This window comes from Peromyscus leucopus, chromosome 10, assembly GCF_004664715.2.
Source record: "Peromyscus leucopus breed LL Stock chromosome 10, UCI_PerLeu_2.1, whole genome shotgun sequence".
In the NCBI taxonomy this organism is placed as follows: Eukaryota; Metazoa; Chordata; class Mammalia; order Rodentia; family Cricetidae; genus Peromyscus; species Peromyscus leucopus.
The window spans coordinates 5,063,247-5,080,556 of record NC_051071.1 but is presented as its reverse complement, the minus strand read 5'-3'; the positions used below and the strand labels follow the sequence as shown (position 1 = coordinate 5,080,556).

At 41.0% G+C, this 17,310-nt stretch overlaps 1 protein-coding gene across 9 annotated transcripts in view; it reads right to left on the bottom strand.

The window, feature by feature from the left end:
* Eml6 (EMAP like 6) overlaps nt 1–17,310 on the bottom strand; it is a 268,175-nt gene that overhangs the window by 67,163 nt on the left and 183,702 nt on the right. For all 9 annotated transcript variants that reach the window (XR_005092272.1, XR_005092273.1, XR_005092274.1 and 6 more), the window contains 6 exons: nt 17,108–17,226; nt 15,226–15,412; nt 14,672–14,777; nt 7,229–7,322; nt 3,337–3,437; nt 1,341–1,543 (listed from right to left, as the gene is read on the bottom strand). Coding sequence is in view for 6 of the 9 variants with exons in the window: in XM_028891555.2 (XP_028747388.1) it covers nt 1,341–1,543; nt 3,337–3,437; nt 7,229–7,322; nt 14,672–14,777; nt 15,226–15,412; nt 17,108–17,226 (810 nt within the window). In the remaining 3 variants the exon portion in view is untranslated. The remainder of the gene's footprint in view (nt 1–1,340; nt 1,544–3,336; nt 3,438–7,228; nt 7,323–14,671; nt 14,778–15,225; nt 15,413–17,107; nt 17,227–17,310) is intronic.

The following is a 17,310-nucleotide window of genomic DNA, read 5'->3' as shown; positions in this document are numbered from 1 at the left end:
TTGGATTCTGCATTCACAGATGACAATATAAGGGAAGCACAGCACTGCATCTGTGGTGAACATTCGCAGGCATTTTTCTTAACATTAGTTTTCCCAACTACAGTGGCTCGTATAGCATTTATGTTGCACTAGCTGTTATAAGCAATCTACACAGGATTCAAAGTACACAGAGGGGTGTGCATAATTCTAAGTACATGGCGTGTGTGTGTGTGTGTGTGTGTGTGTGTGTGTGTGTGTGTGTACACACGTGCGCATGTGCCTAGGATGTAGGCAAATACTGTTTCATTTTTTTATATGAGGAACCTGAGGACCTTTGGTTCTCGGTATTCCCTTAGGGTTCTAGAGACAATTTCAGTGGATACTGAGAACAGCTGGATAGAACTGTAGCCAGGAGAGGCACTCCTCAAGTTAAATATAAACAGAGTATATTATATTGAACTATTCTTGCGTTTCATGGTGATTTTGCCGCTTAATTTCCTAAATAATAAAATCATTTGACTCAGTTATACCACACTGACTTTCAGGACTCCACAAATTTTGCATTATGTTTCAATTTTTCCCCAATGTTTACAATTTAGTCAAAATCAAATTTGCCAGCAAAGAACAGCTCAACTACAAAAGTATCATTACAACTGCACTTCCAACAAAGACTACTTTCATTGTGGGCTCAACATATTTATTGATATATTTTAAAACTTGATGTCTTTTTTTAAATGTGTTGAGTCGTCAGAGAGCACAGATGAACTGGCACTACCAGCCAATCAGAGCCGAATGAGAAGGTTGTCATTTCAGGCATTTTAACTGAGAGAATGAGCTCTCCACACACTGTTAAGTGGTGTCTTTGTAAAGAACACCGTGAGGCAGACGGGTAGCCGGACGGACGAGGACAGTGACCTGCAGTGGGAACGCAGCCCATGCGCACACTTCACCTGTCCTGCTGTCCACTCGGGAGCAGACCTGCTATGAACATAACCTGTGGTCACGACAAGCCAGCGTGGGGGCAGTGAAGTAACCACTTGGTACTTCCAGGTCTTTGCATTCCTGTGTCCTGAAACACCCCAGCTGCAATCTTCTGCTGTTGTGCGTCCATGTCTACCCCAGACTCCGGAAGAGACTCCTAGAGTGACAGCTGGAAGTCCAGGTGTGAGGAAATGAAGAAATAGTACATGGACAGCTACTGACAAAAGAAATTATAAAAATTGTGTGTTCTCTTCCTTTTTATCCTTTGGTTAGTCCTTTCTGACAACTACTTTCTAATTCAGATAGCACTATTTTAGATTCAGGCATCTCAGTGGTTCTTCTAAAGCTAATAAGGAAAAAGAACTGACAAACAGACCTACCTTGTCCAGCGCATACATAGCAAACACGGGCCCGTCATGAGCTTTCACTGTCTTCAGTAGCAGAACATCCTTCCAGATAAAAATATCTCCCGTGGCTGCCCCTGAGAACACTAGATCTTCCATTCGCCCATAAGAAACACACAGCATTGTTTCCAGTTTTCCAGCACTTCCAAAAATTCCTCTTTTGGAGGTGAAGCCCCCACCTAGAGCAGAGCAACAGTACATATTACCCTAGAAAGCTGAAGCTTCCTCAGAGCACATGGAAAGATGATCTTCAGTGAAAAAACTGCCTACATGATGTGTCAAAGTAATAAAAACAACAAGGGGGCTATACATTGAATGACGGTTACATGGCCAGTAAGTATCATAGCAGTATTCTGTGAGTTTTCCTGATCAAAGCGCATCGAGTGCTCAAGGATGGCTCAGCCTGTCCAACTGTCAAGGTAGCAGTACAGGACAGAGCCCCTGCTTTAAGGAACCCAGGTCTGATCAGATGGAGGACTTAATGTGCTGCTAATCCAAGGCACACACACAGCCTAAGTGTCAGCCTCCTTCCTGCGCCTGCTGAAGGAGAGCGTGGTTCAGGGAAGAAGGAAGTCTCAAACCGAAGAAAAAAACACAGCCAGAATGGACGGCGTGTGTAAAATGTAAATGTTATACATGCTCTGTCTGCCTCAATCTTTTTCATGGTGATTCTGCGGTAAGATGGAGCTGTTATATAGGAGAGATAATATACAGGAACAATCATCAGATTTGTGCCCTAGGTGTTCCCATTTTCTATACTCGCTGACTATCGCTAATAACCCAGCTCCATCCAACACTTAATCCCGCTGGCTTCCTCATACAGAGGGTGCTACTCCTGTCCTTTAAAAGCAAGGAGGCATCAGAGCAGCAGCACACACATGCTCATTGTGCTATTGGGCTCAGTACTGAAAATTCAGATATAATTGTAACAATCCTGCAAGTGAGAAAAGTCGGCTGCTTCCCATGTTTATTTATTCCTCTGTGGTGGTATTGTGTTCCCCAAAATATTGTGTACCCTAATAAACTTATCTGGGGTCAGAGAACAGAAAAGCCACTAGATACAGAGGATAGGCAGTGGTAGCACACGCCTTTAATCCTAGCATTCTAGAGCAGAAATCCATGTGTTCAAGGATACAGCCAAGCATGGTGACTCACGCCTTTAATCCCAGAAAGTGAGCCTTTAATCCCAGGGAGTGATGGTAGAAAGCAGAAAGATATATAAGGCGTGAGGACCAGGAACTAGAAGCATTTGGCTGGTTAAGCGTTTGGCTGGTTAAGCTTTTAGGTTTTGAGCAGCACAGTTCAGCTGAGAGCCATTCGGATATGAGGACACAGAGGCTTCCAGTCTGAGGAAACAAGACCAGCTGAGAAGTTGGCCAGGTGAGGTTAGCTGTGGCTTGTTCTGTCTCTCTGATCTTCCAGTGCTCACCCCAATACTTGGCTCAGGTTTGATTTTATTAATAAGACCTTCTAAGATTCTAAGATTCATCTACATTCCTCACTCTTGTCAACATATAATCTAACAAATACTTATTTTGACCCCCTTCTATGTACAGAGTCAGGGTTTAATTCATCTGCCAAATTTGGCGATGTACTAATAAAAGAATCCTCAAAATATTGAAAACATTATTCACTCAACCAAAGTAATTACTTCCTACTCAGCACTACAGCATAATTACTGCTTTCAGTTCAGATGACTAAATATAAAAATCATTATTTTCATAGCAGAGTATTTTCAAAAGCTTTCTAGACACTGATGAATATGCATAGCATCATATAGGGGTTTTCAAGCTTCACATTTTATGCAATAAATAGTCTAATGCAAAATTGGGAAAGAGTATTTATCAAGGAATTTATAATTTCAGTTTGCAGAGAGACTGGCCACATAATGGCAATAGGACCCCTCATCTCAAGGCAAGGGTACAGCTCTTAGCTACATAAATGAGAAACCCAAATAACAATGTAACAGTACCTGCTTGTTGCCAGAATTTGATATGCTTAATCCCAACTGTAACCAGCTTGTCAACATGGTGTGGATTACACTTTACCACAAATATTTTATCTTTATGTCCTCTGTAAGAGACAAACAGGAAAAAATAGCCTCTAGTTTAGATGAATGTATTGATAGAGCTATATTAAAAACATGTATTTGGTTTAGTTTTCATTAAGTGTATCTAATAGGATAAACAAGCAACCAAGAAAATATTTAAAACACACAGGAGTCTACTATAAAATAATAGTATTGGAGAGGGGGTACATGTTTGGGTCTGTTCTCTTACCCTAATGTCCCTATTTTATCTACATAGTTATGAGTTAAAAGAATTTTAAATGTATCCAGATGTTTCTGTAAGATAAAATTAGTGACACCACCATAGGATTGCATGTAACTCTGAGATAGTGAGATCTTGGGCAAGAGAAGTAGAAGGAATGCCATTATTAATGAAAAGCTTCAAATGCACATTCTGTAGAAGGCACTAACTATATCAGCTTAAGATGATTTTTGGCTAGAAATGTATTAACTATAAATTGAGGCCCCTGACCCACAGACATTGAGAGAGAAAGAATGTCACCTACTGATTCAGAACCCTTTAGGATGCTACACAATGCAAAATTTAGGTTTACTTCCAGGCGAGATGTGTATACCACTGGTATAACAGCAGCGTGGCGGTTACGGAGGTAACCAGTCACTTTCTCCTGTATATGAGAATGACTCCATAGAGGGAATGCGTGCCTTGTGCTGTAAACCTGGTCAAAGGCCTGTGGCTGGGGAGGGCATAGGCCACAATGGGGAAGCTACTGCTGTTTCACTAAATGGACATGTTGTCTCTTGTTAAACTGTTATAGTTTAGTGCTATTGTCAGCCTGGGTTAGAGAAACTTCTGTAGTTAGTTGGTGGAAGTTATTGCAGAGGCTCATGACTGGTCAAAATGCAGAGAATAAGTGACTGTTGAATACTCAGCCCTGTATAGGACATCTGTATCACCCTGCCGAGGCTCAGAAAACATTGAAAGAGAAGGGTAGGAAACAGTGAAGAGCTGCAGGAAGGGTGTTGTATTCTCAGTAACTGTGATTACATGCATAAGGCCGACCAAGAACATCAACATTCCGTCAACATTCCGTCCTGGAGGTGGGAGCAGGTAAGAGGCCTTGACCCTTTGTGCATTTATAGGTGCTAATGATTGCTGGGGGAGGGAGAGACATCTTCAGCGGGTAGTCACCAGTAAATTCCCCATGCTCCTGTAAATAAGCCCTCACCTATACTTTCTCTCTCTCTCTCTCTCTCTCTCTCTCTCTCTCTCTCTCTCTCTCTCTCTCTCTCACACACACACACACACACACACACACACCATGAAAACAGAAGTTGACTAGTTGGGAACAAGTGGGAGGGGAACAAGACAGGATAATGGGGAGTGAATAGAATCAAAATACATTATCTACATGTATGAAAACATTATAATGAAACCCATTATTATGTAAAATTAATGTGCTACTACAAAGCTTAAAAATAAAGTAGGTATACCAACAATTTCTTTTAAAAATTGAAAGAAATTTAGTTTTTAACCATATCTAAAAATATATTAGATAAACATATATCTAAAAATTCCACTGTAAATAGGTAGCTGAAATCATTCATGAAATTAGCAATGGTAAAAATACATCCAAACAGAGGGTCTCAAATCTTAATGGAGACCTTACAAGACCTCATTTGGCAATTTTGAATGTGTCTATTTTCCTGAGCTGATAATGAGCAGATTCACGTAACACACCTTCATAAATGAAGGGCAATCCCAAGAGTGCAGTGTGGTGCAGATGGCACATGTGGACTCTGGGTATCTCGCCATCCACTGTGTGCCCCATCCCCAAGGGGTCATTCTCATCCCAGGTAACCACGTGTTGTGGGGTAACTGTCATGCCAGAACAGATAGCGGTCATGCTTTGTTCAAAGCAAGGCTGCAATGACTGAGACTCCTCAGGGCGAAGCTAGGGGTGGCACGTAGCCCCTCTGCAGCAATTACTCAGAAGCTAAGAGGGTTCTGCAAGCCAGGATGGGGCCACTCCATACAGCATGATTTCTCTGTCACCTGGTTTTAGATTTTTACCTATTACAGTGCATCATTCAAGGCCATACTACATTCTTTTTTATTTAACTAGTTGGTTATTTATATATTTGTGCAAATAGCATTAATACTATGTAAATATTTATATTCATTTAGTAATTAAAAAATCTAGTATTCTCCCACAGAGTTTTACTGGTCCCTAACCTTCTACTTGGGAAAAAGTACTCATTAGTGCCATCATTACAAAAAAAAAAAAAAATACTTTTAGAGGGCAATCCTTTTTGCAGGTTTCCTGTGTTTGGAATGGGACTTAATCCTGGGTAACAATTTTGAATAAAAACTGTGTTACTAACATGACAACATTAGCTTGCTTTGTGCTAATTAAACAGAAGTAAAATATCCTTTTTAATACTAAGATGTACTCCTTCTATTCCTCATAGTGTCTCCGACATGCAACCGTGAGTCACCCACAGCTGCAGAGGGGATCTTGAGTTTTCAATGCTGACACAGAGTTTTCTGGAGATAATGTGTATGCAGAGAGTACCTTATCAGGAATACTAAACTAAAATTCAGTTTTCAGTCTGGAAGGGAAACAGAGCCTAGAGGGGCGAGGGGCTAGAGTGAGGGACACCAGGAAGTAAGAAGAGAAGAGAGAGCACATGCAGGTAGAGCCATGAGGGTCACTGCTGCCAAGAATTCCATTTCGACAACCATCTCAGAGCAACTCTTAAGGTCAGACGCAGTCCTCAAGGCTCCAGCTCTGCTCTGTCTCCAGCAATTTGCAGGTCTTCATTCAATACAAACAACTTTTGTTCCCATGTAACACGGTAGTAGACAGTATTAATTTAAAAAGCAAACATTACAGTTCAAGTCCATTAACTTTGATATTGTGACACAGGATGTTGGTAATGTAGGTCACAACTAACTGAGAGGGTATGAGCCTGTGCCTGGGCAACAAGCTGCCTTCCTGGACTGTGGCTGCCAAGTCTTGACCTCTGACCGGGCCATGCACATGGCTGAGCTAGATGAGAGTAGACAGGCATGTTCGGACTTAGTGCTGATGAGGCAGAAAGGGAAGCTGGGGTAAGGGAGGACAGGTGGGCTATAAACAGCAGTCGGTCTGGAGAGTCTATTTATAGGGTGTGGAGATTAGGGAAACAATTTGCCTGCTCTGAAAGCAAGCGGCAGATGCACTCGATAGGGCCTCCTTCCCAACAGGCCATAGCCTCATGACAAATGGTGCTTCTGACTCCAGTGACATTGACAAGTCCTTCCCAGCCTCTAAGACAGGAAAAACAAGAAGTGAGGCACACATTTTTCTGCTGCTGGAAAAAAGCTTTCTAGATATAATGGAAGTATTACGGAAGGGGTGTGATGAAGAGTGGTCTGGGGAACATTCTAGAATTTTCTTCTTTTCTTTTTTGTTTTTTTTTGGGTTTTTTTTTTTGTTTTTTTTTTTTGAGACAGGGTTTCTCTGTGCTGTCCTGGATCGATCTCACTCTGTAAACCAGGCTGGCCTCAAACTCACAGAGATCCTCCTGGCTCTGCCTCCTGAGTGTTGGGATCAAAGGCGTGCTTCACCACTGCCCATCACATTCTAGATTTTTCTAATTTCTCATCAGACATTACTGCTGAACATCAGGCTTGACACCATGAAAGGAAGTGATATGTGTTCACTTAGGTGTTAAGTTTCCACTTGAATTTCATCTGAGTTTGAAGATAAGCACTAAACAAAAGGTGGAGACGGCTGAGCTTCACTGAAGTGAGCTAGCAGCAGTGTGTCCTGAGTGCTCTGCACATCCTTACCTGGTTGTGGCTATCTTTTCTCCCTTTTTCCAGTCCCAAAACACAACACTGTGAAAATCGTCTAAACCAACCGACACCAGACATTTTCCATCAGCTGTATGAAAACAACACAAATGTCAAACAAGCCATTTCTTCGGTGAGAAGCTGAAACAGTTTATATACTGCAAAGAGGAACAGGAAATTCAACAGTACTCTTTAGACTCAAATACATTTGAAACAGTAAGATGTGTGACCACAATAGTCCAGTTTCTGAATGCACACCCTTGGCTAGTGAGCTCAGTCAGCCACTGACCACACTTCCAACCCAAGACAGAGAGTCAGTAGGGCCTCTCAAGGAAGCGACATGAGCCTTGTTCATTCTGTGATAGATAACTCTTCAGAACTTTACCGGGAGTAATTTGGTTCTGTGACTCTGGAGCTATTTTCAACTCTAGAAATATCTAAAAAGCCTAACCTTGGTTTAACTGTCAAGTTAAGAACATCATAGAAATAAAATGTAGCTTCAAACATTCTTACAAAAGATGACCTTCCAAATAAAAGTTCTTGATTTCTTATTTTTCCAGTTCAAATGAAATGTGCTCATTATAGACATTTAGAAAATATGTGTGAAGAAAGTTTTAAGCTGGGGAAGTGGCTCATTAGTGCAGAGCTTGCCTGACAGACACGTGGCCCTGTGTTTGAGCCCAAGGATCACACACATAAAAAAATTACATAGTTGTACACACACACACACACACACACACACACAGACACACACACACAGACACACACACACACACACACACACACACACATACACACACTTGTTTTTCCAAATTTCTTGTACTCTTACCCTTGATGTAAGCCTACTTGTCTTTTTCTCCACATAAATCTGTAGTTGGCATTTTCTTTGGACTGCCAACCAGCTCCCAAATAAAAACACAGAGGAAGCAGGAAAGCAGGATGAACAGTACGTAGATGAGGTAAATGTGCTTCAGGGAAGCATATAGATTAATAGAAATGGGTTAATTTAAGTTAAAAAAAAAGCTAGCTAGAAACAAGCCTAAGCTAAGGCCAAGCATTTTTAATTAATAATAAGTCTCCATGTCATGATTTGGGGCTGGTGGTTCAAGAAAGCCTGCTACATAAATCACTTTGAGAAACAAAAGCAAGGTCACCTTGACCAAGCTGTCAGCTAATCTTTTCTCACCTATTGTAATACATTATTGTTAATAATACTATTGTAATAACTTTATTATCAACTATTGGTACAATTTTTGATATTTAGGCTTTTTTTAAAGTTCTAAGTGTAATGAATACACAATTAAATGTGAAATAAATATAGTTAATGTGCATTTTCCCTGTAAGATGAAAGAGGAGGCACAAACAATAAGCATTTCCTTTGTGCCTCCTTGCAAGGCTGCGTTCAAAGCATCAATGCCACAGGGCCAGGACCCCTTCTTCCCACCCTGCAGCTGCTAGGAGATTCTGCATCACCTTATCAGGGCTCCTCTCCTTCACACAGGACTGCCATTAAGGTAAAGACATACAAGGATATGAAAAGCTGTTTCCTTAGGTTGACTCATCCATTCAAGCTATCAACTCTTACTTTCAAATGCAGGCCAGAAATAGACCCCAAACTAGGGTAAAGTAGAGAACACCTTATATCAAACTGGAATTTCAGAGAAGCAATGAAAAATGTCTTCTATGTCTCATGCAGTATCTGAATTGGTGCTGCATATTTATATTTATATTACATGGAACTTACTTATTTCAAATAAATTCTTATTAGAAATTTAAATCTACTTGAGCCTCCTGAAAGGCCTCAGTTTACAAAAAAAGTGCTGCTCAATTGAATAAGAGAATATAAATTCACTTTTTGCCAATGTTTAATGAAGTATCTTTGTTTCCTTTATAACAGTGGTGAAAATAGATTAATTTATCCCCATTGTATAACTGTTTATGTGTTGCCTTGTTTTCACCCTGGCCTGCTCTATTCGTCCAAGACAGCTTGTTTTTCTAATAAAATACAAAGTACTACTGGCTGGTCCCCATGAGACCCCCACAAGGAGCTGAACCAGGTGACTGTTCTGAGGCACACAGCTGGGGACACCAACTACATAACTCTGGAGCATTACGTGAGCATCACAGCTGTGTAAACTGAGCCACTTGCTTTCCAGAAGGCATCATTACCTTTGTCCTATTCGGGTTAATATGTCATTCAGAGCAAGGTTCTCTGCTTGCAGGAGCCTGTTCCACGTGGTGGCCTCTTGGCACCACTTGCCCTTTCCCATTTGAACCTGAGGATGGGAGGAGCAGCTGAATTTGCTGGGAGGAGGCGTAAGCAAGCATGCAGGGTGCTTCAAGGGACCCCAGCAGAGTCGCTGCACCCGCGAAAAGCAGGGACAGGCAACCATTTGTGGTAATGAATCACTCACAACAGATCTTAGAGAAAGTTCCTGAATGGCTCTCAGGTGCTTTCTCAAACCACCAACTACACTCCTTTCTAGCCACTTATACACCAACACTATAATTAACCCCAAAGACAAAATGCAGTTTCCCAGGGATCTTCATTAGCGATTGTTATCTGGGAAATGGGGACTATATTGTTAAAACTAAAACGCTTTCCACAAGCAGAAGTACTTCACACCCAAGAACTCATAAAACAAGTTGTCTTGGAAATACAAAGCAGGCTGGTGTGAAAACAAGAAAACACATACAGTTATAATAAAAGGGCTAAATTCATCTATTCTTGCCACTGTTCTAAAGGAAGCAAAGACATTTCTTTAAATATGGGCAGGGGATGAAGATCATTGACAGAATCATTTTCCCTACCTACTCCTAGAGCATCTGGTTTCCTTACCCCATAATGGTACTTGAATGATTATTAAATTCTAGTTGTATTACTGTTTTATTTTATTATGCTAATGCACATTACATATTTTCACAGAAAATTGGTGATAGGCATTACCTTTAGTTTATTTTTTTTTGTTCAGCTTGAGAGATACTAATAGTTCACATGATTGATATTTTAAAGTACATTTTTTATTTTAATACTGCAAAATTGCTTGTTAGAATTATTGAATCAAGCCGGGCGGTGGTGGTGCACGCCTTTAATCCCAGCACTCGGGAGCAGAGGCAGGCGATCTCTGTGAGTTCGAGCCAGCTGGCTACAATGAGTTCCAGAAAAAAAAAAAAAAAAAAAAAAAAAAAACAAAAAAAAAAAAAAAAAAAAAAGAATTATTGAATCAATTTTCAATGTCACCAAAAACCATAGATATATTGGAATCTCATAATCCTAAAAAATTCTAGGTTTTATTGTTTCACTATTTTAATAAGTGTCTTCCTAACCTTCCAGAGCATAGTTATTTATGTTTCCTCCATGGAAATCAGTGTGGATATTTCTGAAAAAGAAAAGCTAGAAGTAGATCTACTAGCTATGGCCCTCCTTTGTCTGTACCCAAAGGACTCGAAGCCCAACTGAGGTGTCCACAAGCAGAGGGATAGATAAGAAAACTTGTGGTGGTATTTTGTGTACGAGTTAATAAATAAAGCTGGTCTGAAGATCAGAGTGTGGAGCTAAGCCACTAGAGGCCAGGCAGTGGTGGCACACACCTTCGATCCCAGCCCTTGGAAGCTCACACCTTTAATCTCAGCACTAGGGAGGTGGAGACAGGAAGTGATATGGCTGGGCGGAGAGAGGAGTATAAGGTGGGAGGAGACAGGAGCTTAGCTCTCTTTTGGCTGAGGACTTCGTAGAGGTAAGAACTAGTGGCTGGCTGCTCTGCTTCTCTAATCTTTCAGCTTTCACCCTGATATCTGACTCTGGGTTTTTATTATTAAGACCAATTAGAAATCATGCTACAAAAACTATAGTTTATAAATATCATGGAATTGTCTTTAGCAATAATGAAGAATGAAGTTATGTATTCAGGAAAATGGATGCAACTGAAGATGATAATATTTAGAAAATTAAGCCAATCTCTAAAAGACAAATATCTTGTTTTCTCTCCTTTGTGGTTCTTAGAGTTTATAGAGATATTCATGTATTTATCTATTGTAATATATAATATATAAATACCCATGTGTGTATATATTAAGTGAAAACTGAAGTAAAATTATTTAGATGAACAAAGAGGATAATAGGGAGGGACCTATGAGGGGAGGATGCAGAATGGTGCAGTGTTGTAGAATATTATTTTAAGGTGTGTTACTTTTGTTTATGTTGAAGCTGTTTAACTCTGTGAAGCTGTGAAGTAGGTGGGGCTGGCAGGCAGAGAGAATATAAAGGAAAACTCTGAGAAAAAGAGATGGAAGAAGGAGCTAGAGGAGGAGGAGGACGCAAGGGGCCAGCCACCCAGCTACACAGCCAGCAACAGAGTAAAAGGGAAAGATACAGAAATAGAAACAGGTAAAAGCCCAGAGCCAAAAGACAGATGGGCTAATTTAAGTTAAGGAAAGCTGGCTAGAAACAAGCCAAGACAAGGCTGGGCATTTATAATTAAGACTAAGCCTGCATGTGTGATATTTGGGAGCTGGGTGGCAGGTCCCCAAAGAGCAAAAACAACAGGGCAGGGAGAATATGTTCAACATATAATATATGTAATACATGTATGTATATATATATATTATTATATTATATATAATATATGTGTAAGAAAAATTTTAAATAAAGTCTTATTATAAAACAATGTCAATATATGCTTATGTGTAGCTGGATAAATCTTTCCTGTCCACTGGTGCCTAAATAAACAGTTAGAGGCTTAATAATAATTACAAACTGTCTGGTCAATGGCTCAGGCTTCTTGCTAGCTAGCTCTTTCAAATTAACTCACTTCTATCAATCTGTGTATATCAGGTGGCCGTGGCATTACTGGTCTGCTGGAATGTTGCTCCTTGGCTAGCAGGTTGGCATCTCCCTGACTCGCCTTCTTCTCCCTGTATCTCTCTTGGATTTCCTGTCTGGCTTTTATCCTGCCTTACCATAGGCCAAAAACAGCTTCTTTATTAACTAATAGTAGCAACACATATTCACAGCATACAGAAAGACTTTTCCACAGCATTTATGTATCTGTAGGTAAAGTCAATTTTGAGATAAAGGCAGTTCAACTTTTGAGTAGTAGGCTATGGGTTAAAAAGAAAATAATGAGGAAATTCACTGGAGCCTTGGGATAGAGTCATACAGGAACTAACATTCTATTTATTTTAGATCTTGCAACTTTGTCAAGGACTTATGGCACACATTGTAAAACTGCACTACAATAAACTTCCTGATGCCTAAGATTTGCATGCACTGCATATTGCGATGGAATCTTAGCGTACAATGTGCAGGTGGGCTGCTGGGAACTCTCTCCCTCAGTACGAATGCCTCTTCCTGCCACACAGGCCTACTAGCTTAAGAATAAACTGTTGACCCTCATTTCTACTAATTCAACAACCACAGGAGCTTGTGGAAAACTTTTAGTAATGCCATAGCAACTCATATTTGTGTAGTTTACAGTATGTGAGAATCTGAAAGTTTAATAAAGGAAAACACTGCCTTATATTGCAATTGCTAAGAAAATAGACATGTTTTTCCCAAATGAGGAAGGATAAAAGCTCATTAAGCAAAACTTCATGTGTTTATTAATTCATAACATTCTTTAAAGTAAATTCTCTGTCCACAGCACAACATGTATTGTGGGGGCAGCGAGATGGGCACTCCTGAACACCCTAGTTCACTGTTTGTACAGAACACAGCAACACAAGGCCCCTGACAGGTTCCACGGAAGCTTTCAACAGTGAGCTGCAGGAGGCCAAAGGGGCAGGTTATTTCTGCCTGACAGGATGGAGGGAAAAAGTCAATTTTGCTCCTTAAGACTTGGGAACCCCGAACAAAGCACGTGAGCAGAAAGACAGTGAAGCACACTACAGTTAGAGGCGAGGAAGCACGAAGGGGCTAGTGGGCAAAATGCTGCCAAGAAAAGATAACGGCATCAACTTCCATCCAAGAATACTAAGTCAGCCAGCCAAGTGAATCCATGGTGGAGATGACTGTCTTCCAGGAGTGAGCAGGATGGAATGAGACCAGCATTAACACATTTCCCCCTTTACAAAAAAGCCCAGCAACTGCTGACTGTCTAATGCAAGTTTATCATTTCCATTTCTCCCTCTCCTCCCCCTCCCCCTCTTTCCTCCTTCATCTCCCATTTTGTGTTCTCTATTCACTGTAGTGCTGACGCTGGCCAAGCGCTCTGTCCGTGGGGTACTTTAATGCCCCAGCAGCATTAAAGCAGCATGACCAGGTGAGAGGGTATGGATGAGAGGAGAGGACCAGGGACAACGGGAAGAGATTGCAGAGTCTTAGCACTTAGTTACTCTATTGTAGATTCAAAACACCTGATGCTATTCAGAAAAGGGAAATTATACAATCAAATTTATTTTGAAAGGTTAGGATTTGTTTTTCTATTGACCCAATTTCTACAATGAAATGTTTAAAATTATCTAGTAACATCTGTAACAGACTTCTCTAAAAAATATTTCTTTATTGTATGTGTCTGGGTCTTTTGCCTCTATGTATTTATGCAAACCATGTGCATATCTGGCACCTGGAAGGCCAGAAAAGGGAGTTGGATCCCCTGGAACTAGAGTTTTAGACAGTTGTGAGCTGCCGTGTGGGTGCTGGGAATTGAACTCAGGTCCTCCAAAAATAACAGCCAGTGTTCTTAACTACTGAGCCATCTCTCCAGCCCTGTAATAGATTTCCACTATGGGATTCTAGCTTCAAGTAAACTTACTCTAAAGACAGAAGCATCTACAAATAGGATTTTTATGGTGCTGAGTTCATAATTTAATTTGGAAATCCTTCTTTCCAAATATGAAATTTGTTTCCAAAATCCTAATAAAGCGGCCATCTGTTGGTCTGTAGCTCTCTCTCTAGCTCTTTATATTCTAAGTCAGAAGCAATGTGCTACTATTTATTTGGAGAAGAAACTGTAGAATTGATCTTTTGTTTTCTGAGACATGGTCACATGCTGTATTCTGGGCTGTCCTGGATCTCCCTGTATAATGCACACTTGCCTCCAACTCATGGCAATCCTTTCCTGCCTCGGCCTCACAATGGTTGTGATTATAGGGGAAAGTCCACATGTCTGGTTTAAATTTGATGGTCTTCATCACCACTAGACATTTGCAGCTAAGAGTTTCTACAGCAACAGCTGTTCTTGATTTCAATCATTCAAACAGATTCAAATCTCAGTGTGAACTCCAGGTGCTGACTGATAGGAACTGAAAGGGGCATGGGAAGGCTGTGTAATCGAAAGGCCACATTCTCTCGGTGAGGTCCTCACATACGGCTTCCAGCCTCAGGCTGGGAGGTGACATGCAAAGAGCTTACCTCACTACAATCAGAACTCAATCAGGTAGGAGGATGCTTTTAAAAAATTGGCCACAGACCCATATTCTGTGATGCTAGTGAGAGCTTACCTGAAAAATCCAGAGCACACACTCCTCTCTGATGGTGCCCTTTCAATAATGACAAACATTTTAGAGTTTGTGTGTCCCACACATGAATTGCAGCATCTCTTCCAACCTGCAGTAATAGGATGTGTGCTGTTAACTAGACATTCATGGCAATGATGATAGCATGGCTTCTTAGGGTCAAACAGAGCTCAGAAATAAAGCAACATAGATTTATAAGCTAGAAAGACAACTGGAAACAATCTGGTCTGGCCTAGTATTTTCCAGATGAAGAAACAGGCTTGAAGGTCTAAGAAGCTCACTGTAGCTTGACGTTGGGTTTTCACAGATTCTTGCCCAGGTCATGGCTTCCTGTTAAGGGAGTTTTGGGGGCACCACTATAAATGTCAACTTTGCTGTCTTTCTGTCTTAACTTTTCCCCTGTGTCCCACCTTTGCCTCCCCAATGTTCTCAGAACCTTCAGCTTCATGCCTTATATTTATTCCCATTTCTTTCTATTCTAGGTAAACTGGATTAGAAATTAACTGCCTTTTATCTTTTGCTAGGCTCTAGTCACACACCTGTCCAGTGGCCACATAGTCCTTCACTGGATGGATGGTCAGGCTGAGAATGTCATCATCATGCCCCAGGTACAGCCTCTGAGTGTGCTGTTGTCTGTTGTATACCACAGCAACTGCAGCAATGTGGTATACCACTTCTCCAGCTTGTGTGTAGAACAGATTGTTCCTGCAGTCGTAGCCCCTGTAACTGAAGCACAGTGGAAGAAAGAACAGCACACGGATGAATGCAGCCGGACTGTTGAGGCAAAGCAATGGCGCTGATGTGAGCTGTGCAAGTGGAGGCATATGGAGACTGATTTTTCCACAGAATCTGCTTCCAGACCTACAACTACTACCCATGTTCTTTGCTAAAAGCAATTCTTGTGCCTTCAGTACCAGCACTTGGGAGGCAGATGTAGAAAAAGCAGAAGGTCATCCTCAGCTACATAGCAAGTTTAAGGCTAGCCTGGGCTACATGAGACTGTTCCAAACAAACCAACAAATCAACAAAGAAATCTAAGCCTTCTTCTGACAGGTCTGGAACGAGGCTCAGGCTTCCTTTTCTATCTTCCATCTATCTAGTCCTTTGGGGTGTCAGCGCAAGACAATTCCAAATACAACAGAATAACTTTAAAATTTTTTTGATACAGAGTCTCACTGTGTAGATTTGTATATCCTGACTCACTATATAGACCAGGCCCAGTTCCGCCTTTCTGGCTGCTGATGCAACCCACCTTTCTGACATGACCAGCTCAGCTAAGTGCCTGCCCAGGGGCTGAGCTTTTGACCATACTTGGCAACAGTCCCAGCTCCTGGCTGGCACATCATCACCTCCCTGCCTTAGCCTGGGCAGGTGACTTCCTTGGCCCTGTTCTTTGGTACTGGTGAACCCGCCCAGGAACAACACCCAACAAATCTGCATTTATGTTTTAATCTGGTCTGATCAGAAGAATATGACATAGCACCGAGGAAGCAAGCTAAGACAGAATTCTTTAAGTTTGAGGCTAGCCTGGGCTACAAAGTGAGCTTTTATCTCTAAAAATAAAATCAACCTATTTCATGAACTTTTAACTCAACACATTTAAATCATCATATCAACATATAAAAGCGTTTTAACGAGATAGTTGATGCTTTTTCTGCTATTTCTTTACGACGGAAGTTTATTTTACACACTCAATACATCTCATTTCAGACAAGCCATGCAGTCTTAGAATTATTTTTATTCTACATTTTACTTAGTATTTGCATGCATATGTGTGCACACATTTGCCTGAGTGTACTGTGCATGTATGTGTTCTACAATGCACTGGTTTCCATGCTTAGACTGCATTTCCTTGTAGATGGTATGATACAGTGTCCAAAACCCTTGAATATATACTAAGACAATTTTGTGGCAGAATTATAATGGATATAAAAATTTATATACAATGTGAATGATAGAAAATATTATGATAGAAATAGTTATTTCTGTATTTTAAAAGTTGACAATAGCAGGAATGAAACATGGCATTTGGGTTCTATTGGCTACATTTAAATGGCTGAGGTATTTAAAATATATACCAGATATGTTCATATTCTTCTCAACAGTTTAAGCTGACAATGAAAATACCTAGGTGTCAATATGAGATATATATACATATACATACACATACATATATACTATATATATATAAATTTTACAAAAGAGATCTTGGGTATATGGGAAAAATTATCTGGATCTCGGGGAAAGAGCCCAGGCCTGGAGGGTGGAGGATGGAGACAGCAGTGGCGGCAATAGTGTGGAACTACATGAAGCATGCCACGTCCAGAGCCCACCGCATTGCGAGGGCCACAGCACCAACCAGGGAACTGCACTGAGTCACAATAAGGAAGGAACTCAGGGTTCCCAGGGCAGGCCACCTACCCATGTATGAACTGGAGTTTCAGGCTGTCCTCAGGAGCCTTCTCCCGCTTCAGGAAGAGCACTGCATGGTTTTTCTCTTTACTTTGTTGCTTTAGCTGAGGTAGATCTTCTTTGTAAACCTTCAAGTACAACAGAAAAGTTTAGCCGACGCCCCTGCTCAGGCTTCTGAACAGTGTCCTGGCGTTGCAGGGAGTCTGCCTATC